This window comes from Rhipicephalus microplus, chromosome 2 (assembly GCF_043290135.1).
Source record: "Rhipicephalus microplus isolate Deutch F79 chromosome 2, USDA_Rmic, whole genome shotgun sequence".
Lineage (NCBI taxonomy): Eukaryota > Metazoa > Arthropoda > Arachnida > Ixodida > Ixodidae > Rhipicephalus > Rhipicephalus microplus.
Window position 1 is genome coordinate 93,024,702 of NC_134701.1, and position 22,578 is coordinate 93,047,279.

Genomic DNA, 22,578 nt, shown 5'->3' on the forward strand with positions numbered 1-22,578 from the left:
CTTTCAGGAGACTTCTCTTTAACTACACATATGTGCCATGAGGTTGCCAATGGCATAGTGACCCAAAGTTACATTGAGAGAACTTTAGCACTTGCAAACTCTGAACATGGAAGCATAGTGCAGTTCACCTGTGTAAAACCTATTGTGTAATATGCTTGCACTCTTTTGAACCTATTACGAGTATGTCTGATCAATAAACTTAAAAATATACAAAGCATAGCAGCGAAGTTTATACTAGGTAGGTACATAGAAAGTGCAATTCCTCAGCAATGATAAACCGCCGAATAGGGAATTCTTGTCTCCTCGCCAGAAAATATTGCGGTAAAAATTTCGCATGAACTATTTCGTCATTTATCTAGAATTGTTGGGCGAACGCACTTAAATATTCAACACTACTACCGGCATGGTGTGTTTCCTAGTGGAAAAGGAATCTTCCTGGACCACAAAAATCTGTATACTAATTCTTTTTCGTAAAGTTAACTCTCAGTGGAATTATGTCAGGAAAAGCACTGTGTTATTACTGTGAATGTACTATTGATTTCTAGTTTGTGACGCAGATACTTCAACGCGGTTGAAGAATGAAGGAGTGAACGCTTCTTTCCGTTTCTCTAGACTGTGGCCTGCAGCTTCTGAGCGCTGGATGAATTCAAATGGAAAGCAGGGAATCTGGAAAAGAAAGAAGTACTGTTGTTCAAGGTTCCTCACTCTCTCATTATTCTGCAGCCTTTTACGCAATGTTTGGTTATTTGTTAACCAGTGCAAGCACAGACAAACGATGTGGCAGTTTTTGTTCTGGGATTTTTTTGTTCTTGCTGTTGTTGCCTCTTCTAGCTCTCCTCATGGCGGAAAAGCGATGCGTCACTGCCATATTCGCTAGCTTTCATTCAAAGCATGCTTAAACAGGCTGTGCATATTACACTACGAACCTTATCTTGCAGGAAAGAGAGGACAATAATAACCCTCGTATCATTGCGAAAGATAAAGTAGGCGGCAAGCCCGCGCAGCTTTCATGGGTGGTTTCTTTCTCAACGCCGCAGCTGTTGTGTGGGCCAGCCACGAAAGAAAAGATGGTGAATGCAAAAGTGGGGTTGCTCTGTGTTTGATATGGCAAACATCAATCTGTCCCCTCTCAATGGCTTGGTCACGACATTTGTGTCTTCGGCATGTCGCTGTTTCTATCGAGGTCCTTTCATGTTTTTGTCTGTTTATTTATCTCGGTTCTATGACGTACGATCGTAAGGTATATAAGCGCTTGCACATCCCTTGATTATTCGGCTTCAGCTTCGATTCAGCTCTAGGTGAGTGCCTCAGGAAGTAATTAATGCTTCTTCGCATGAACTGCTCATGCATCGTGCGAATTTTCATAAATAATTTTGATAAAGAATGACCACGATCTTTATTTTGCATGAGCTGTTGCAGCTCCTTTTTATTGCCGTTTTGGAATGGTGTTAAAACGTTTGTATAAAATTGGATTATGTACGTTATTAAAACCGAACTCTCTATGTGTTCGAGAATTGTTTGAGTACGAAACTTGCATAAACATGTGGACCATTGTGAAAAGATTAGGCTTTAACGTTCATTAGGAGGTAAGAAATCTCGCACCACTGTTAGGCCACAGAATTCATCACATGTCATTGCTGCAGTTTCGAGGATCATCTTACAGTTAGCGGGCTGTTCACTGTTCGCTTTCTTGTCTGCACAGCTTGCTTAATAAAGTCGGGCTTTTAATTTATTCACCACAAAAAAAATGTTACTGAAAGTGCATTTTTGGTTTTCGAAATGGGGGCCTATATAAAAGCTGTAGTTTTTTAATGAACCATAAATGTCTCGCAACTTGTTGGTTTTCTGCCTAAGGTTATTAATTTTGAAGTGGCAAGGGCAGTTTGCCACCGCTAAGCCAACAGACTTGTTGTTCTGGGCGTTGAAACCTATATTAGGTATTGGTAGCATAGGTGTGATGAACAACACACCGGAAAGCACAAAATGCAGTGCAATGATAAAACCATTCCATTTTCGACTGTTCAAAAGAAGAAAAGCAGACCAGCGTTTCGTCTAGAAACTATATATGCAGTCAGGTAGCCGCAGGTTGCGTTTTGTTTCAACAAAGGTCAATGAGCATGCCAAAGTTTATCCAAACGAATAGCTTTACATAAGGCGTCGCAAACTAGACTCAGCTAGAAGGCCACGCAGTCACTAAGTTTAGGCCTACATACGACGGAAAAGTGAAGATGGTTTGCGGAGTTAGACGGTAGACGTAAAACTAAATCTGCTCTTCATCTGCTATTTGAGCAAACGCGTTCTTCATATAACATATGTGCGTTACTTCTGAAGGATATTTGGCATCAGGGATCGAGAAAGATATCGGTGTTGCTCTCCAGAGTCACTCATATGTGGATGACGATTCTAAAATGTAGAGATTTTGTTTGGCGGTTATGTAGCAACAAGAGCTCACCGCACGGCGTGCCTGATAAAATGCATGCGACCTGTCGCTTTAGGCGTATAAGTATTTGAGTACCTTTTAACGTAGTCAAAAATATACTATGTTCATTTAACGTAGTCAAAAATATCCTAAAGCCGCGGGCTGCGAGCAACGTGTTTAAAGACTCCTGTTGCATTTGCTCTCGTGTCTCTGCGAGAAATAGAGGACTATAGTTACAAATTCTAAGTATTCCCGAACTTGGAAGGCACTTACTTTCGTAGATAGTACACAACTTGTTTATCAAGTAAATCAGTGAAAACTGCCTGTCACAACTCGCACGACCAATATAAACAAAACTTGCTAAATATGGTAATCACACTGCATTACTGACGCACACAAACTTCGCAAGGAGCAGGGAGCGTATACTCAGCCTGTAAAGCAGCATGGCACAATTACATTACTCTCCTACACCAAGCACTCCAAAAACGCTCGATCTGCTTCATCATGCCATTATTTTTATTGTGGTCATTCCCTGCAAAAGCCCTTAGATATCGATGCTGTGCGTAGTAAAACGTGCGATATGCACCTTTTCTGGCAAAATAAACCATTTTTTTTTTCATTTCATGAAAGCACACTCACGTATGAGCATTGAAGACATCGTAAAATTTATTAGTGCGCTCACATTTCCAAAACCCAACTTCAAAGAAAGACTCTTTTATTGTGATAGCAATTATATAGACACCCTCGGCTGGATGTCGTTGCCGGCGTCGGTGTGGGCGTCGGCGTCGATGTCATGCACCGTATGTGCGTACGTATCTTTATATATGAAAACGCAAGAAAGAAAAACGATTCCAGAATAAAGACTCCGGCGCGCGGAATAGAATGGAGGACCCCCGCGTTGTGATTGTGGCGGTGGCTCACCCACTGAGCCACCGAAAGGTACCTCCTTCCACGTTCAAACCGCAAGCTAATCATGTCTACCACTAGCGACTTCTCTATTTTTTCAGTGCCCGAGCGAAGGAGCGGATTTCAATGGGAAGCGGCCGTCGGTGCTAGTGTGGTGTTTCGCCACCAGGCACCTCAACTGGAGTAAAGAATATACAGCGTCATCTCTCGCGCAAACGAATGTCCCGGCTGCGTTCGATGCTGCTGTACGGCTCGGTTTTCGGCTTTATTTGCATTGTTTAAGATGTAATCGAAATTTGGAAACGAGAATCGCAAAGCACTTGTTAATCTGGACAGCCAGCTCATTTCAAAAGCATGTGTCGTTCACGACTAATTGATCGAGGCGCTCGCGCGTAGTCTGCTGGTCGATTTCAGATAGCTGATGCCAGTAATCCGCGGAAAACTGTTTTTGTCACCGTGGCCTTAATTTGACTGACAGTTGCTTTTTTGACTAACTGAAAGGCGATATTTGAGAGAAGCCTTTGCCAGGAGCTAACATTAAAAAAACGCCTATTGTTGTCCGATGCTTGCTACTCTCTGGTGTACCACATTATGCGCGAGCCTAGAGTTCCTGCACTAAAGAGCACACAAATGCCACTATTCTGCATGCAGGGATATAGGCCACCATGCGTTCCCTTCGCAAATCATTACATGTGTTGCCACTGAGAAAATAACCCGGCACAGATATTTGTGCCGAGGCTTGCACACCATGTTAGTAGTGAGGCATATCAGGAAATTTGCTGCTTCGAAAGCAGTTGTACTTACGGACATCTGGAGCGGTATTAAAGGGGCCCAGACAAAACGAAGCCGACCACATTATTGCCTTGGTACCTGCGACGAAATGAAGCACTGGCTGGTTACAAAAATGAATGTGTCACCAATGTGTGCGTGACGATAAACCCTCGTTAAATATAAGTATGCGTAACTCAGTCTAATTCACTTCTGTTTAAAGAAAGCACATGAAAGGAGCTTAATTTGGTCACTGTGTGCCTGACCTAAAAACATTGAGACAAAGCCGACTACACTTTCACGTTGGTACCTGTGACAGAATGGAGTCTTGCCTAATTAAAAAATTACTACATTGCCTGGCAACGCAATGCAGTAATATACATAGAGAATGCCAGAACTTGCGTACCTTGACTACATGTTTATCAGTCTATCCCAGTTGCCTTTTCGTAAATTCGCTGAAGGTCATTCCCATTGTTACACTGACATTCTTTGTAAATACCGCAGGAACCCGCTGAAAAAATGCTTGTTCCTTTCACACTGGTGGCCGTGGCCCTGCTTTGTGGCCTGTCCTCGGCGCAATACGGCGGAGGCGGGTTCGGATCTGGAGGCTTCAAATCCGGAGGAGGCTATGGCGGACAAGGAAGCGGCTATGAATATGGTGGAGGCTATGGTGAACAAGGCGGCGGCTACGAATCCGGAGGAGGCTATGGACAAGGTGGCGGCTATGAATCGGGAGGCGGTTACAAGAGCCCCATGACGGGTTCTTATGGTGGAGGAGGTTTCAAGCCCGTGCCAAATCCGTATGGTTGAGGCTCTCTCATCGCCTTAGTACAAACTGTGATGGTACGCTCTTCTTGAATGAGAGAGAAAGGAACCTGTGATATAGCCTTTAAAGGAAAATAAAGTCAAATGTATATTTGAAATATGCCCCGAAAGCAAACAAAAGTGTTTTACCACTTCCAGGGAAGGGTGAATTACCGATGTGTGACTAAGCAGTGTGTTCATTTACGCAGACACGCTGGTAACACGCCGGTAGGATCATCTCCAGTGAAACGTCACTAATTATTCTTTTTCTTGCTAATCAATTTACGTGAAAAGAATGGAATTACATGAGAACGTGTCCACTGCGGTAATACTGTGGGCATGCATGCATTAACATATTGACTCTTTCGGTTTCCACTACGACTCTTGCAGTACACAGGTAAAGGAAAGCACTGTAATACTTATATGCATGTACTCATTGATATCCCTTATGGTAACCCTAATAAGTCCGCATGCTTCCAAATTACTGAATACTGCTTACAATGAAGCCATTTTTTGTCTTTTTTCTGCAAAGAAATAACTGAAAACTGTTTTGATGATTTCAACAGTTGCGAGGTAAGAAGTTTTACACGTTTATTTACTGAACATAGCTGTGTAGTTGCAACAATGTTGACATGATCTTACGCGATAGCATGAAAGCACTCGTTTTAACGTAAATTCAGTTTCAGCATTGATGACCTCAGTTGTGAGCAAAAAGTTGTGATCAGTGAACCGAATGTTCGGGTCCCGATTGAAATCCCTAACTTTAAACAATTAAATACTTCGAAGCATCAAAAGGAGAGTGTTGTACAAGGTACTTTATTTTCTCACTTGAATTCTTTTCTGTTGATGCGCAAAATGTAAGAAAATATACCCTTACGTACTTGGCGACGTCGCTGGTTGCTGCGCTGACTGTCACACAAAACATTGATTATAGACAGGACAGTGTTTGACAGACGTGATGTGTCGAGAAAGTATAGAACATTCTCTTTCAGCTCATTATCAATATAGAACAATTTTTTTTCTCTTTCGGGTTTGTTCACGCAAGATTTTAAAGAATAAAAATTTAGGGGTGTGACAAATACGACTCTCGCATTTTGGCAACGAAATGACAATGTTAGGTGTGCAAATTACCCCCACTACAAGCAACCATGCTGCAGGAGAGTATATATCGTAATGTTAGTCCGCAAGAGCGCATAGTTAGAGTTAAGCTGCCTGTTCCACTTTCCTTTCTTTGTCGTTATCCATAGTAGGCGCACCGTTATCTATTTATGGCCAATAAAAGAGAGCAAGTAGTGGCAGTGAACCATTGGGCACCACCATGGTCACCATTGTGCTCCTCAGGGACTCTGATCTAACTCTGGCGATGACGGATAGTGGAACATGGCTGGGCCCTAAGGACCTTCGCCCCTAAAAAAACATTGTTTAGTAATCTGATCAAAGGTATCCCGACACAAAGCTTTTCAGCAGCAGTGGTGTGATTTTTTTTAATTTCTGAAGTCAGAAAAAATTTCACAGTAGCTGACGAGGACTGCGTAATCTCCACCTCAACAAAAGAGTTCTCATTAAGTAGACAATTTCACAACCTTCATTGTGTCATTTTCTTCCTCGTGAAAATGCTAGTAGGGTATAAAACAGTTGAATGATTTCGAAGATGAATCTCAATATGGCAACAGCTTGATCACAAATGTTGAGTGTTGATATATCCCCATTATTTTGCCTATATAAAATCTCCATCACCTCAGCAAATTACCCTCATATTCGCTTGGTTACTGATCAGTTTTGTCGTGGTCAAACAAATGTAGCCGAAGAGAAATCAGGCAAAATTAGAATACAATCGCTTTTGCAGCGAAGGAGTTGAGACAGTAAATATTAAGGCGAAAGGCTTATATGCCACATGAGACACAAAACTTTAGTATGGGCATTGACGACCTCATCGCGAGTGATGCGAGCAACAGTGATCACTGGATGACGTCGCCTTATTACGCCACTATGATGCTCCATGTCACCGAAGTTTTTGAGATCACAATTTCATCACACTATACGTGGAGTCACATGGCGTTGTTCACATGACATTATCGCTTGGTCAAAATCTGGAGGATCACAGAAGCAATACAGTTCATGGTAACGTGTAAAAAACTTTAAAATGCCCGCGATAAAATGCGAAATTACGTTACGCACAGAGAAGATTTCAAAAATTGATATTGTAGAACTAATGGATATTGGCTGAGACTTGAAAAAAAGATAATGACAATTATTACTTTGGAAGTGTGTCGGGAGGAGGCATTAGTGATTCTGTGAGTTTTCAACCGAACTTTTTTTGTATTGCGCGGTTGTACACTCACGTCAGTGACAATAAATACTGCACGCATTAAGGATGTGATTTCGTTATTTACTGATTATATCGCTACTTCAACCAGCAAAGCAACACCGCTGCTGGTTGAAAATGTGAATGGTGGGACGACTGAACTATACTAAACCTGCCTTATAAAACGCGAACTGTACTTTCGACGCAACAACGAAAGTATAGATAGCGGTGACGCCTTGATCTAAAATATATGACCTAGAGGTGACGCTGACAAATTTTCATGTCAATAATTGATAAGCCATATGAGAGCTACATCGCAAAAAGCATCCAATAAGAAGACATTGCAGGCAAATTTGAGTTGAAAGAGAGGCGACATTAACTGCATCGACATATTACTACAGTTTCATTGTTCCTTTAAAGTTATTTATAGAAAGGCTGAAATTAGCAATATGTAACGCTATCAAAAGTCGAAATACTGATCATAATAGACGAATATTTGCACACATTGGAAACCTACGGTTATTGTTTGATCTTTATACAAAATATCTTTAGAAACGGTCTCTGAGAAAGGCTCTTAGGAAAAGCTTGAGGTACCAGTTACGGTCTCTTCGAAACAGAACAAAGAAGGTCTCTTGGAAAAGGGTTGTGCAACCAGACGCGCTCGGAAAGGAGCGTATGCAAACGGCTGTATAGATGACGCCAACATATCAACAATGTAACAGCCGGTGGGATCGCAATCAAGATGACTGTTTGCACTTCACCTCGATTGCACGCAGTGCCTTTTGATCTTCGTATTCTGTTTAAGACAACCGGTCGACGGCATGTATTAAAAGCGGTGAGACAAAGTTACACCTTGCTGTCAAGTTATGACATGTAACTTCTGTTTTCATTGAAGCGTTCGAGTGAGGTTCTAGTCTTAATCACAACGACATTCTTTCTGCCAATTGATATATATCACTTTTTAGTTTACCGGTCTCAGCATTCAAGTACATGCGTGCAGTAGTACCATGTCGAAAAATAGCTTTGGGTTGAGTGCTCTGCGGGTTTGCGAATTTCCGGCGACGTAACTCTATAAACATGGTTCTGATGCAAGCTCCATCGCCGTCGTGTGATTCTTGTGACAGTAAACGAAATATCTTTGCTAAATATATGCATTAGTCAGGGTCAATAGCCAAAGAATGGGAGAGGTGCAACCAACCACTTCTAAAATTTTTCAATTTAACTTGTGTATATGGACACGCAGACACAAAAACCCACGCATTAACATAAATAAAGTATGCTTGAACGCCAGCCTACTCCGGCGCCCTGCGCCCGCCCCCAAGGAGAAAATTCTGGCTCTCGCATTAATGGTGTGGCATGGCCGATAAAAATTGTGAATGAAACGTTAAAAACCTGAAACGTTACCCTTCGGGTCAGCTGAAGGAGCAAAACTGCATCGATACATGGCTACACGCACCGAACATAGCAAAAAACAGCTAACTGGCTTAGGTTAGGAGATTCAAGATATATACTAGCGCTGAGTCTGGACAACATCTCTCGTATAGCAACCTTCACAGTGGTCTAATATGGGGGTACTGGACGCGTCTATACCATGGTGGATTTTATCGCATCACTTCATCAGAAGGTTTTCTTCTAGCCTCTATGGCCAGTGCTTGCAGGTTTTCGTGGTAGTCACCTGTTATTTCCGGACGTTCAGTTTCTGTGTTTTCGGGCTGGCATTCGCGCATACCACGAAAAAACACGGCTAAAACATTTCTCCGGTCTTCAGCTGACCTAGAGGTTTCAACAAGTAAAAAATCACGCCAAGCAAGCCTGCTTTGGCTGTTTATTTGCAATGGTGATTACAACAGTTTCCAAGTAAATGACTGATGTCAAACGTCACAGAGTTGCTGAAATCGAGGCCTTGACGGAGTCCCATCTGGTCAGGGGGTAGGATTGGAAAAGAAAAAGAAGCGCCTACCACAATAAAAGCACTAAAACAAAAGTACACGTTTCCACTTTTGTTAGGAAGCGTTGTTTACATTGCAGTTCAAACTTATCATTTGCGCTCCATTGCGAACAAGCTCCCGTGTGGGAGATAAAACATCTTGTTATGTTTTTAAAGTGTCGTTGTTATGGTTGGTGTTTCTTCTTTTGCAAGTGGCAAAGTTGACATTTTTGTAAATATTCATGTTTTTAACATTATCCGTACCTTAAATTGACCTAGTTTACATTTGTGCGCTTGTTCAGAATAACCCTTCAAACACAGTACGAAGCTTGAGACATCCACATAATTTTGCTGTACGAACTTTGTACTCTACTCGGAATAGTAATGCCCATTGTATTTCGCACTACAGCTTGCCGTTCGACCATTCAACCTCTAATATATAAAACATCCTCACAATGACTCACCAAAATGTATAGACGGGTAAAAATAGCCTGACATGATCTTACCATTCTATAACAAAATATTTGACAATACAGTGGTGGAAGGCAAATCGCCTTTTGAATATATGCCCAGTTTATACGGAATAGTTAATAGCAACATCCACCATTACGGTGGGTTATGCTAGATTAGGCTGCTGGATATGGCGGCATATACTGTGTGCTGTAGGACGCGACAGTTTAACGGATGCTGGAGACCAACGTGTAAATCGTCAGAACTATATCGCCTGCCAACCTCACATATATATGAGTAAAGTTGTCACGTTGATTAAAGTTCTACAAGACGTTAAAAAAGTTGTATGAAGAAAAGGAAATATTCGACTACTACAATTCGAACGTGCTACATTCCAATTCATTGCCTCTGCACGACGTGGAAACGTGCTCCCCTTCTGTCAAATGACCAGTCAACACGTGAAAGCCAGTGTGGCTTCAGGTGTGAATGTTCTATACGGAAGACAGGCACAATCATCTTGTCCGGCAAGAATTCGCATCTTCATGTTGAAACAACTAAAATGCTGCCGACAACGAATGGCACGTCGATAATGTAAACTGCGCTAACCTTCACACCTCATGACCTGTCTCCAAAATTGTGAAGTGGGCTGAAGTACAAGTACAATTCAGTTTAAGAGTCGCTTTTCGCTATTTTGAAAGGTCGACATGCGCAGACATTTCGTGGCGTCTAACCCGAATAAATAAACACGCGCGCACAGTCGTTCGAGTGCTTTGATGGTTTCTCGAGTGACCGTGCACCCACACCAGAGGCCACGGTAGATTTTTTTTTCAGAGGTGCACCCTCTCAACTCGAGGTGGGAGTGCGTGGCCAAGTGTCATCTTAGGATGCGTAAGCAATGGCGAAAAAATGCTGGAATTGGGAGGCCACGCGTCCCGTGCACACTCCCTGGTTAAGCAAATGCAGCGCACTGATTTTTAGCTATACTGATAGCCACAGCTACGCAGGATGCGTGAGAACAAACACCACCACATTGATTGAACAAGGTGTACTCATTGATAAGTCTGTTTTTTCAGTAACATTCAAGTCAGATAAGTGCCGACGAGTGCAACCATTGGTTGTCGTTAAGCGAAGGCGTTCGCTGAAAGTGCGTGGCGCCGATGCTAATCGCTCCTTGTGCACACATCAATGCTCAAGAAGAATAAAAACGCTTTGGTTGGAATAGCCGATGGCATGGTCGTACTCTACAGGCAGTCGTACAGGTAGAAATTCAGTGTCATTTAACCTAGACTGCCAAGGCCATTCTGGGTGGTGCCAATCCTGGCGCAGGTAATTTTCTGGGGCTGATGTTTGTGCCTTTTGGCCTCGGAAGCTTCTTCCCTGTTACCTAAATTGCAACAGTGGTAAATCTGTGTGGAAGAAATTACAGGGTAGTGTCGGTTGCAGGGTGTTATCAACAAGCAAATGAAGTAGTTTCCACGATAAAGTGTTTTCTATGCATCCATATCAAGAGGAGGCTGCTCTTTATTCTACGACTTCGAATGGTCTGCGAAGCCACAGCTCATTTAATTGTCGAGAAGTGTATTCCAATGTAACGAAAAATTCCTGCCACAACGCACACCGGTACCTCGAGGCTTGAAAAATTGGGACCCTTAAGCTTCGTCTTTAAGAGTTCAACACAATCTCAGTATTCTGTTCTTAGCACGTACTTGAAGCACTTAGTGTATGATATCATTTTTAAGTTGCTATGCACCGCCTATGTGGCCTTATGCGTGCTGTAACGTGTGTGCCTTTCGTAGTGGGTGACTGGCTTTAAACAATGAAGTCATCATGCTGATTTTATTTTATAACACCCGATGGCATATTATTATTTATTTGATTTGCATACACAGGTACACAAGGGCACAGAGGAAAAAGGGAGAGAGCAATCTGGCAACTGCCACCTGGAGGGGCACAATGCCTGCTCACTCTTTCGGGAGGAGGGAAGAAACAGAGGAAACAAAGATTAGAGGGGAGGAAAAGTAAAGAAGATGAGAAAGGGGAAAAAGTGACGAAGACTTCGACGAGCATGAGTAAAAAAACATAAAGAAAAAAAAAGACCGTGTATAAACGGGTGGCCAGGTTCGTTTTGTTCAATGCACGCTTGTACCACCCTCTATTTTGGCGATATTTCATGTTCATTGTGCTGCTTATATACCGATTGCGTGTGTTTCGTAAAGCATTAAAGTTACTTTTACTGCATTTCCAAGCGAAGGAAGTAATTTTTGCTGCACTCACATGCAGAGGCGTAGCTGTGTAGTGGAACATCCTCTTGCCACGCAAAAGAGCCGGGTTGAATCATCACTCAGACGCAGAAATTTTAATATTTATTTTGAATCCGTCTTTCTCAATTTTTCGTTCACGTAAAGACGGTGATTTTTCACTGACGCCGATACAACCAACGACACCGACGCTGACACCATAATCGACCCCAGAATTTCTGCTAGACGAGCTCTATATTTCTGTCACGTTAAAACAGCTCAATACTGCAACACATTGAAAGTGTTCGCGTGCATAAAATGTAAACATTCATGGCTGCTGTGCTCCTCAAAATAGAGGTAGTTATTGGCGCCGCATGAATGAAACGAAGAAATACAAGAGCGCAAGAGATTACACAGCTTTCTTACACATTCATCAAGAAAAATCAGAAAATGCAATATTTTCCTCTACTCAAGGTACCCCTAGATGAATGCTGATGCGGTGAAAGTGCAGCTTAAATGAATGCATTTTCTTGCTTCGGGCAACTATCCCACCATTACCCAGCTCGTGCACCGAGCCATGCACCAAAACATGTCTAGAATCGCAATCATCCACCAGGAGTTTCTACTTACACTACCACTGCCCATTTTTAACACTGAGAGCAGCTCACCACCACGACCGCTACCATCTGCCATGAATTTTCAGTGGTGAAGCTCCTGATAGCATCGCCTGGTCGGCCGCCCTGTTCGTACTGCGTAGACAGCATATCCACGGAGTGAAGGATGATGAGTGGGGCAAAGCGTTCATCTGTTCGATGCGTTCTCTAGTGCGAAAGGAGCGGATGGACAGACGGACAGACAGACAGACAGACAGACAGACAGACAGACAGACAGACAGACAGACAGACAGACAGACAGACAGACAGACAGACAGACAGACGAATGGATGGGTGGACGGCAGCACAGACGGACCGACGAATGCACGGATAGATGGACGGATGAACGAATGCTTGGACGAACACACGAACGTTTCGCCACACTCATCATCATTCACTCCGTGGGTATGCTGTATTTTTTCTTTCACTTTTGCCCTCATTAGCCATTTTAACCGCCACAGTTTCCAGCTTATTTACAATTATTGCCACCAAGATCAATGCTTCTTTATTCTCATCCACTACTGTTTCCCCCACATCCACCAATGCCCCCGTCTTATTTAGCAATCTTTCTAAGTTATACAAAAAAAAAAACTTTCTTTAGGGTAGACAGAAACAGAGATAAAGAGAGAGAGGAAAAAAAGAAGAAAAAAAAGAATGATAACCAGATAGAAACATGGACGAAATAGGGATAGAAAAGAGAGAGAAAAAGGCAGAAAGAGAAAAGATAGAGAGATCAAGAATCAAACGAAGAGGGGACACAAAATACACAGTGGGGGGTATGAAGAAAGAAATGGAATGCTGTATACAGCCGAAAAGAAATCACCATCATGACTCCACACGCACTCTCTTCGTTGTCGTCTTCCTGGGCGTCCATTTCTTCGTCTACTGCTTCACTTCCAGAACACAAGCAACGATTTGTCCGAGGTGAAATGCAATTATTCTGGTGAACAAAAGAGCAAATGCCCAAAGTAAAAGAATGAGATCACAATAAAAGTTGAGCAATTTAAATATAGCTAACAAATAGAAATACAAAAATAATGAGAAATAGACAAAGTGGTATTAACAAAGAGAAACAGAAAAGAGATTTAAAATAAAGAGCGGTACAGGCAGAAAGAGAAGGTGAGAGCAAAAAAAAACTACAGGGATAAGGCAATATACAGAAAAAAGATAAGAGGCAAAAAATTAGAAAGCCGAAAACAGTGAATGGAAGGAAAAAAAAGGAAAGGTAAATAGAATGAGAAAGAAAAAAAAACTCATAACAATGGAAAAGAAACAGCGAAAAAACATATAAAAGTACGAAGAAAACGCCGAGTGATAGTAAGAGGAAACATTGAAAGAGCAATGTAAAAAAACACACAAAAGGACACGCACGCACGCACACACATAAAGAGAGGGAGAGAGAAAAACAGACAAGGCATACCATACAGCTATGCTTGCCTTAACGCTTGACACCACTGTTGTGAAGTTTCCTTTTTTTTAACAAAGCCATCGGGCTAGTTAGAGTTGCTAGTGTTTACAATATTTAAAGGCTTTAATTACAAATGCCTGCTATTTGTTTCAAATGCTTTTGAGGCTACTTATTTTAATATGTCAAGTCTTTGCGTAAACAAAATTGCTGCCGCCAAGACAGGAATTCGAGGAGAGAATAACTCTATAGATTTCAGTATATTTAGATGACGTTCGGAGGTCCTTTGAGAAAAGCACATCTGCCAGTGACCGCCGTCGCCGCGCTGAAGTCAGTATTCGGGAAGCGATCGCACATAAACAATCACACACTATAGCAGCTTAGAAGGAGTGGTCTGTTGCCGCTCAGCTTAGATACGGTTTTGTTTCACGGCCTTCATGTACTTATTCTCAGGTGCACGTGAACAAGCCTGAGTGGTCTAAATTAACTAGGAGCCACTAACTATAGCAAGTTTCGTATACCTGTTTTGTCATCGCCATTGAAAGCTTACACAGTAATTACTCTTTTACCATAAACAGTCGTTTCGGTGACTATTGTTACTGGGCAGTGGGTATAATCCCACCGTCGCCGATAAATCGACGAAAAAGAAGCGGACTCACCACGCGAGATGCTAGTGGCCTTTCGGTGACATGGATAATTGTGTATATTGTAAATATATTCACATCTGTCTTCCGTGTATCCATAATCCCATGACAATGATTTCACCTTGACAAAGTGTGCAGGTTTATGTTTGAAATATTATAGTGTTTGTCTGCGACCTACATAATCACCAGCTCCAAGTAAGAGTCGAAGACACTTAGACTATACAGAGAGGAGTTATTCTTCCGTATTGGCTCGTGCCTGATGCACAACATTTGGTCTGCCAAAGCTCATTTAACAAACATGATGGAGTAGTACATTCGGGCGACCCTCGCTTTGCCTTTAACAAAGCGTTTTTCATTGTGCACATGATAGTGGGAGAAATGCATTCGAGATAAAATATTTGGCTTCTTGTGATAGCCATGGCTTTTTTTAGCATCTTAACATTCGCAGCCTGATACTGGCTTTGCCTCTTGCACAGTACTGCTTGCAAGTATCACTAATCCTTTTTGATTGCTTTTACTCAGTGGAATTCCCGTCGTAGACACAGCATAGGCTTCATTACTGACTGGTTTGACGGCCTGTTGTCAAGGGCCCTGCCATTCGCACAAGCTTCAGCTGGGCTTTGTGTGACTCACGTTTTAGATCCGGAATAGACCCTTAGGCCCTTCGCCTAATTGATAAGGAGCTTTGACGACAGACTTGGCATTAAAGACATGACACGTGTTCGCCAATACATTGGTTTCAGAGTGCAAGCTGGCAATTCATCCGTGGCCTAGCGTGCACATTGCGCAAGTTAACTAAAAGAAGTGCACTTTGTGTAACTCCACGCAACACACACGTCTACACCAGCGTGCGAAACAATTAGTCGAAGCCTGCTAATTAGATACCACCGTCTTGGCATGAAGAGTATGACGAAAAAATACATACACGCTGACTGAAGGAGCTGTCTCCGCTAAGTGCGTCAAGTCGTGGTTGGCAGCGATTCTATCGCTTCCATTCTGCTGCCACTCCCCACTGCCCTGCTGGTTCTGAAATGGGATAACGCAATATTGGTTAAGTCGTGCAATAGTAAGGAATGAAACATTATATCTCTCGAGGTTTCACTCGATGCCTGCTTGCACGTCTAGTGTATGGTACGCAAGGTAGTGGGCGTCTGATGCAACATCAGATGAGGCATGACTGGTTGCTCAGTCTTGCGTCGCTGACAGTGATTGCAGTGTGTGTCAGGCTGGATATTGAGCTTTCAGGACATGCAGATGGAGCTGCTATGATGTGCAGTGTTTTAAACGCCGTAATTACGACGTCTTACGTCACTGAAAAAGACAGAACTGCATCTTAGGCGTTCTGTAGGTTCGACACACAGACTAGTTTGAGTATATTACTTATTTTACTGTCCTCTACTGAAAAAAAATATAGTCTTGTAGTTCTTTTTGCGTTGCAACTAAGACATTCAAGGACTGGTAACAAATAAGTACTTGACGCATGCAGAATGACAGTAAAGGTAGGTCCTGGAGGTAGTATTATCACTGCTTATAATGAAAGTACTCCTTTCGGCGTTGAAGCTGAATGACAGCATATATTTTGTTAAAAAATCCAGATTGTTAGACGCCCTAAATTTATCAGAGGCAGATACGTAGTATAAAGTAATTATCTCATGCGCTCATATCGGCTAACGAAATACTGGTCGAGAAAAAAAACCCTTTGTGAGGAAGTAAATATGTCGTCACCTGATATAGCGTAACAGTACACCAGCCGGAATTTCTTTATCCACAATTATGCTGATAGGAAGCTTAGTTTCATCTAGTTTTTCTGATTTGGATGTGTATTCATCTACTGTTAAAATTACGATAATGTTCTTTCAATTTTGTTTCAGGCTGTATACAATTACTGAGCCATCGAATAATAACTTCCCTGCCATCACGTCACCTCTTCTTTAGCTGGTATCTTTTTCATACGGCGATTGCAGTGTAAAAAATCTAACTTGGGCATCGTTTTGAAGCCATGTTTAGTTCTACTAATTCTCATAGGCACGGTTTACTATGCTAGAGTACTACTTTTACTACTCTGCTAATGTAAGTTTGTGTCGCAATACACGTGGTAAAATTATTGATCAAGAACTAGCTTCCAGACGGGTCAGGAAATGCATGGACTTTTTTTTAATGAATAGAACAATTCAGAAAAAGAAAATATATTAATCAACACGATGTGATCGACATCGATATTCTTTAGAGTTACGCGGCGCTGAGGTAAATGTAGTTAAGGCACCACCTTGACGATAGTAAAAAAAATGCTGTGTGTAGTTGTGGGAAAAAGCTATTCGGAGATTACGCCTTTTAGAAGTTAAGTTTTGCCTGCACATTCATGAGTTCCTGCTTTATACAGTTATAGTTGGGCAGCTCGTATTCACCGCAACAGCCGTAGATGGGTCTTGCGTTTTACCAAGGTGAAGCAATGATCTGAATACTTGACCACTCACGAATGCGTCCTGCATAAAAGGTGAACAAGGTGTAATAAACGTACCCAAAAATGCCGGAAGTCTTAAGCTCGGTGGATAATAGCCACGCACTACATAAACAGTCAATAAATAACACAAATGCTGAAGCTGCATATAATTTTGTACGTTCAGAAAAAAATAAGCATTTGCCACTGATGGTCCGAAGACTGAGGAAACAGCGGAGCTGATGGCGGTCCCCTCCACCTTTTCCTCACACTCCATTCCGTTATCCTCCCTCTGGCTATATTGTACAGTATATGGCTGAGCTATTTTTCACACACTCTTCCTGTCCTCCTCACCCTCACTTCTCTTTCCCATTGCCTTGCTATACCTAACTATGCGTGACTTTTACGCAATGAGCCTCTTAGTGTATACCGCTTTCTGTGGCGCATATCTGCCGAGCTTTGAGTCTCCGCTGCGTGGCCTTACTTCCACTGTAAACCACTCCACTGCTAACAAACTTGCTCACTTGTTCCATACAACGTGATACCTGCAGAAACAGTACAGCTGCTTTTCAGATTCGTAGTGGCTTAGACTCCACCTCAATCCGGTGTGAGGCGTAACCACGCTTACTGCGCATGTGCGTTCGCTCGCCCTCTCTTTCTTCTGTTACGTTCACCCTCTCTCGTCTCGCAACGTCAACGCAGGGAGCGTCTTCGAACCTACGCTCGCTCCCCCTTTCTCCTCTAGGCATTCCTTGTCGTGGCATTTACACCTCCATTGTGCATGCGCTTTCCCCCTCTCTTCTCTCCTATACGCTCCCCATCCCTTATCTTAAAACGCCGTTACAGGTATCGTCAAAAAGAGAGTTTTTTAATACAAAAACTGGCTGATATTTCTTTATAATAACCAGTATACCACCAAAGTGACAACTGTCTTCCCAGAGATAGTTCACATTTATTGTGCATTGTTTAGCCACAAGGACAAGGAAATAAATTCTACAGGAACCAATAGCAAAGCCACACGAAGAACAGCAAGCAGCTCGAAACTTGCGTGGCGCACCTCAAGCAGTGAGCACGCACGAAGTGAATATACAGAGGACGAGCGCGGACTAAAGGCTTTCACAGCTCGACAACTAAAGCTAGCTGTTCAACCGCTGAGAAAGACGCATGAAAAGAGCTCAAAAATACACGCACGACAACCGAGAACAACTTTCACAATTCTTACTTCTACATGCGCGAGCCGCGCCTTACTATCGCAATCGCAGCCACGGCAGCAAGAAAAGTGACCTTGGTGTAAGAGCCAGGAAAATATACTTTGAAATTGTGTCGTGATACGATGCAAGATATTCGGGCAAAAAGTATTGAAGATACAGATACAAGATACCGCGGCGAAAATTGTATTCGATACAATGCTTGCCCATTGTATTTTAGGATAATTCGATACATTCGCAGATTACCTGTTATAGACCCCGACAATATAGTAGCTAACGCTTATGCACGAAAACAATGGCTTGAAAATTTCTGAAATGTGCCCAAATTTATTTTAGTGATATCTTCGTTGGTATCTCAAAAGTTTTGTCCTAAAGTAAACTAGTTTACTTCGTAAGAATCTAATAGAATTTTCTTTAGCTGCTCAATAAGACAGATCTGCCGACCCGTCGCTACCAGTGGTTCTTGCTTGTCATTTCGGTAATAACTGAGTGTGGCTGCTGAGCTTGCCGACCAGCAAGTGGATTGCCATCTCACATGAGCTTCAACAAAAAGCGTTTTCAAGACGGCACAAATACCAGTGTGCAGTTTCAGCTTGTCCATAAATGACCGTTGTTAAAACTGAATCGCCGATGCCAGGCAGCAACAACGCCTGGTATACCGACGCTATTGTGGAACGTTACGTATATCGGCCTAAGTTGAGCGCATAAAGCTGCTATTAATTTTCGTAATCATTTTATCTGCCAGTGTAGACCGTTCGTTATCTCTATATTCTCTAACATGCAATCAGTTTTTTTTAGCGAGAGATTCACCTGTTCACGTCAGAAACTCCTGAGACCTATTGTGTTGTCACGTGGGGGTCACTATGAAGGAAGTAGCTGTCACTCTAGTAGAATTGAAAGTCGCTAAAAAGCTCACTTGGGTCCAGAAAACTAAGTTGGCATAATTCAAAATACAAAGTGCGCTGTGCTCTGATAGCGGCTTTTGGCGTCGCGGGCCATTGGTAATCTGGTCACCGGTGGAGCCCGTCTTGTATTCACACAGCAGTGATCAAAGTTTCCAGCGTTAAAGCTGGTTCGCGCGCAGGCTTGCCAACTGACAGTTCTCGTACTGCACGTAATCTGACTAATAACTGTTTAGTTGAGAACGCAGAAATAGCCGAGAATGCAGAAATTGAGGGCTTCAGAAATTTTGGCTGTCTGGTGTTCTTTAACGTGCAATCAAATCCGAGTACATGCGCCTCTAGCATTACACCTCTAGCGACATGCGGCCGCTGCAGCACGATTTCCGCGCAATCTTATCAGCCTAATCTGAGACAATCTCGCAGTTTACGAAACATTGTGGGTGGCCGACGCCAAGCGGTCGTAAGTGTTCTTAAGATTCAGACCCAATCACACCAAGTCAAAAAAAAAAGTAAAAGAAAAGAAGAATGCGTGGGAGCATAGTTGCACAAATATTCGCGGGACAACGTCACTATTCACGCTATTGGCGCCTATACCTACGATTACCTGGAAATTATTTTTAGTAAATCTAGTAAGGACTGCGAAAGGAAGGCAATTATAACTAAAATAGGAAAGCCTTTTGTTTCAAGCAATCGAGGTGAATAAGCTAAGGCGCTACAAGTCGGACTTCTACTAGTTTTGATAATTAAGCATGACGTATCTTGAACTTACCTGTTAAGATAATACAAATATCAGTTCCTATGTAAAATTGCCTGAAATGGCTTCTTTGTAGGTTGATAAGAAACAAGGACCATTTGACATTACAATTAATTCTTGAATCCCTTTACTAAATTATTTGGGATGGGTTATAATTATTCTCATTATTATAATGCAAACTCAATTTATTAGTTTTAAAAAGCAGTAGAATGTTTGGTGCTGTATACTCCACGCACACCCACATAATGACAGATTTCTTTTACAAATCACCTTTGCAGAAGAGTAAAGTCTAGTGAATATAAAAATGCAAGCAGTAGCAAAAATATAGTTTCTTGTTTTCCGTGATTAGGATTCCACTTGTTTTCCGTGATTAGGATTCTGGCTAATTCATGGGCCCCTTGCGAAACTTGTGCGCACCTTTACTTTCAAAACTAGATTGCGATTTTTGAAGAAAAGATTTTTACCACATCCGCCTAAGAAGTGAACAACTAAACGGTGCTCGAACGTCTAGAAATTAGCATATTTTAAGTGCACTGTGGGCATGTTAGAATTAATGTTGGTAATCACACGGTAGTTCGGTGAACCCCAATGCGTTCGTGCTCACTTCAAAATATCAAGACAGCTTCTCCACTGGCTTTTTATGATCCGCATCACTATCTTCATTTCTGTGTACACTTCCTGGCATTTTCGCAGGAAGGGGCCTGAAAATGACGCACATAGCCCAGTGGGCTGCTCACATAGTGTGTCGAGCCATAAGAAAGCGGAATGCTATTGATTTCTCGGAAAACGTGGCTCGGTAGGAAGGGCTGATTTATCGCATTACCGGACTGATCACGTGCGAGTGGCGTCTTCTAAATGTTGTCCGAAGGGGACGGCCCGGTTAGAAACGTCCTGCGCCTGCAGCTTCGGCTGCTGCTGACCTTGAAACCTACATTGACCTCGAGCAGTGGTCAAGCGGCATCGACTGCGTGCGCCATCGTTTTCCTGCGTGATCGTTTCCAGAGCGACAATGTACGTGCTCGTCCATAGAACCGTCGACTCGTGCGTCAACGAGTCCGGTTCTCGAGAGGAGCAAAATATACCGGATGTGATACGGGAGGAGACTCGGAGAGAAGAGGGTTTTGCGTGTTTGCATACACTTGTATATTATTAGAGGCCTTCTGCTTCCCTTGCAGTAGCTTTCGAGCGAAGCAATCGCTACATCTAGGACGCAAGTGCTATTCCGCGTCTGTGTTTATGCATGGTCGTTGATGCTTGATGTCTAGTCTCTTTTAAGTGCCGTGCGATGTTATCAGTTCTTAATGCGGGCATAAATAGAATGATTTGATGCGAGTGAGATGTTGTCTAAATGTGCGAAAGGATAGTGCTCTTAATTTTATCTCATTTGTAAATTTTTAGTGTAAACATCACTTAAACTCGATAAAGTAAAGGTTATAGACCAGAGCCACCTCCAAATATTCTCTTTGTGTTCTTGAGGCCTTTCACTCAGCAAATAAAGCTCGAATCGTGTCAACAGAATGGCATATGTATATACTACTTCTCGGGCTATTTGCATTCACCTTCCTACAAGAATAAAGAAGAACATGAACAACTGTAAGTTGATCAGTGGCAGACGCTGTGGATATTAAAGGGACAATAAAGAGCAAAACAACTTGTTTCATGTTACTAAAGTAGAATTAGCCAATCCCGAAAACACCACTCTTACCAAGACACGATGCTTGGTAAACAAAAAAAAAACGCGCAAAAAGAAAATAAGGGTGGAGACACCACCTTGATATGCTCGCACCAAACACCGTGACGTCCTACATTTTGAAGGCGGCTATACTTAGTACTACATAGTTTATGATCAATAAAGCGAAGTACAATGTCAGCTGTGAGTGTGACCAATCTATCAGACGAAGTTTTACAACATATTAATGAGCCGATATCACTAAAGTAAGAAAAAACAGAGTCTGAAATTTTTTCACGTCACTCTCGGAGATTTTGGTGCGAAATTTAACAAGAAAACTTTAACCTTAACTTTGACCGCTAATAACAATCTTACAATAGTAGAACATATGACATTAGAGTTATCGAATTGAAGTTTGTCAATTTTGAACAAGTAACAGTTTCTCTTCAGTGTCTCTTTAAGAGCGTGCGAATCACAACATCATCGGCATAGGTTGATATCCAAACAATTTGTGACTCTAGGTATTCGTGGTGTAATGAAAGATGATGTTTGCATAAAAGGGCCTAAAAAAAACTTACATATCGGCTCAAATATGTTTAGTTTTGACGTTTTCAATAGATACGTTTCGAGCTTTTGTGTGGCCAACTAAAAGTGAGTGTGCCAGGTGAAAGTTCTTTTATTTGTTCTTTTCGGTGCTCACTTGATAAAGTGCTTTTGATAGAGTTATAAATACCATCGTGCTCGCTCAAACTAACTGCCATTTGACCGAATGCATCTCTTGTTATGTTGAGATAACAATTATCAATGAAAGCAACAAAGTAACGATAAGACAAAACAGACTGCGGCGAGGTCTTCCTTGCGCGATTCTAACACACAGCTGTATTTTCACGTCGTACAATGCTTCTTCAATTTTAGAGTCGCATTTGGCTACAATCTCGGATTGTGAGTTGCTGCCGCATAGTTTCTTTCACATCGCAAACATAATTTTCCCTGCAGAGCTTGCGTCATTCCTACAGCGCAATGTCGCGAGAAAACCCCTCCACGAATACGACACTGGTGAAGCGGTACGGCAAGATAACCGGTTGCCTCA

General features: G+C 42.3%; 1 protein-coding gene and 1 long non-coding RNA gene across 3 annotated transcripts in view; one reads left to right on the forward strand and one right to left on the reverse strand.

Annotated features, from left to right (window-relative positions):
* The window catches only part of LOC142796320 (uncharacterized), a 4,850-nt gene extending 652 nt beyond the window's left edge, over positions 1-4,198 (reverse strand). Inside the window, exons 1-2 of the long non-coding RNA XR_012893741.1 lie at positions 4,130-4,198; positions 1-666 (exon numbers count right to left, since the gene is read on the reverse strand). The exon at positions 1-666 is cut by the window's left edge and continues 652 nt beyond it. This is a non-coding gene — a long non-coding RNA (uncharacterized LOC142796320). The remainder of the gene's footprint in view (positions 667-4,129) is intronic.
* Positions 1-5,016, forward strand: part of LOC119169809 (uncharacterized) — a 22,706-nt gene extending 17,690 nt beyond the window's left edge. Inside the window, exons 3-4 of one of the 2 annotated variants that reach the window (XM_075886652.1) lie at positions 613-696; positions 4,598-5,016. In XM_075886652.1, coding sequence (XP_075742767.1) covers positions 613-696; positions 4,598-4,850 — 337 coding nt within the window. In that variant the 3' untranslated portion in view covers positions 4,851-5,016. The remainder of the gene's footprint in view (positions 1-612; positions 697-4,597) is intronic. The other variant, XM_037420824.2, reaches the window with a different exon arrangement.
* The last annotated feature ends 17,562 nt before the right edge of the window (positions 5,017-22,578 follow it).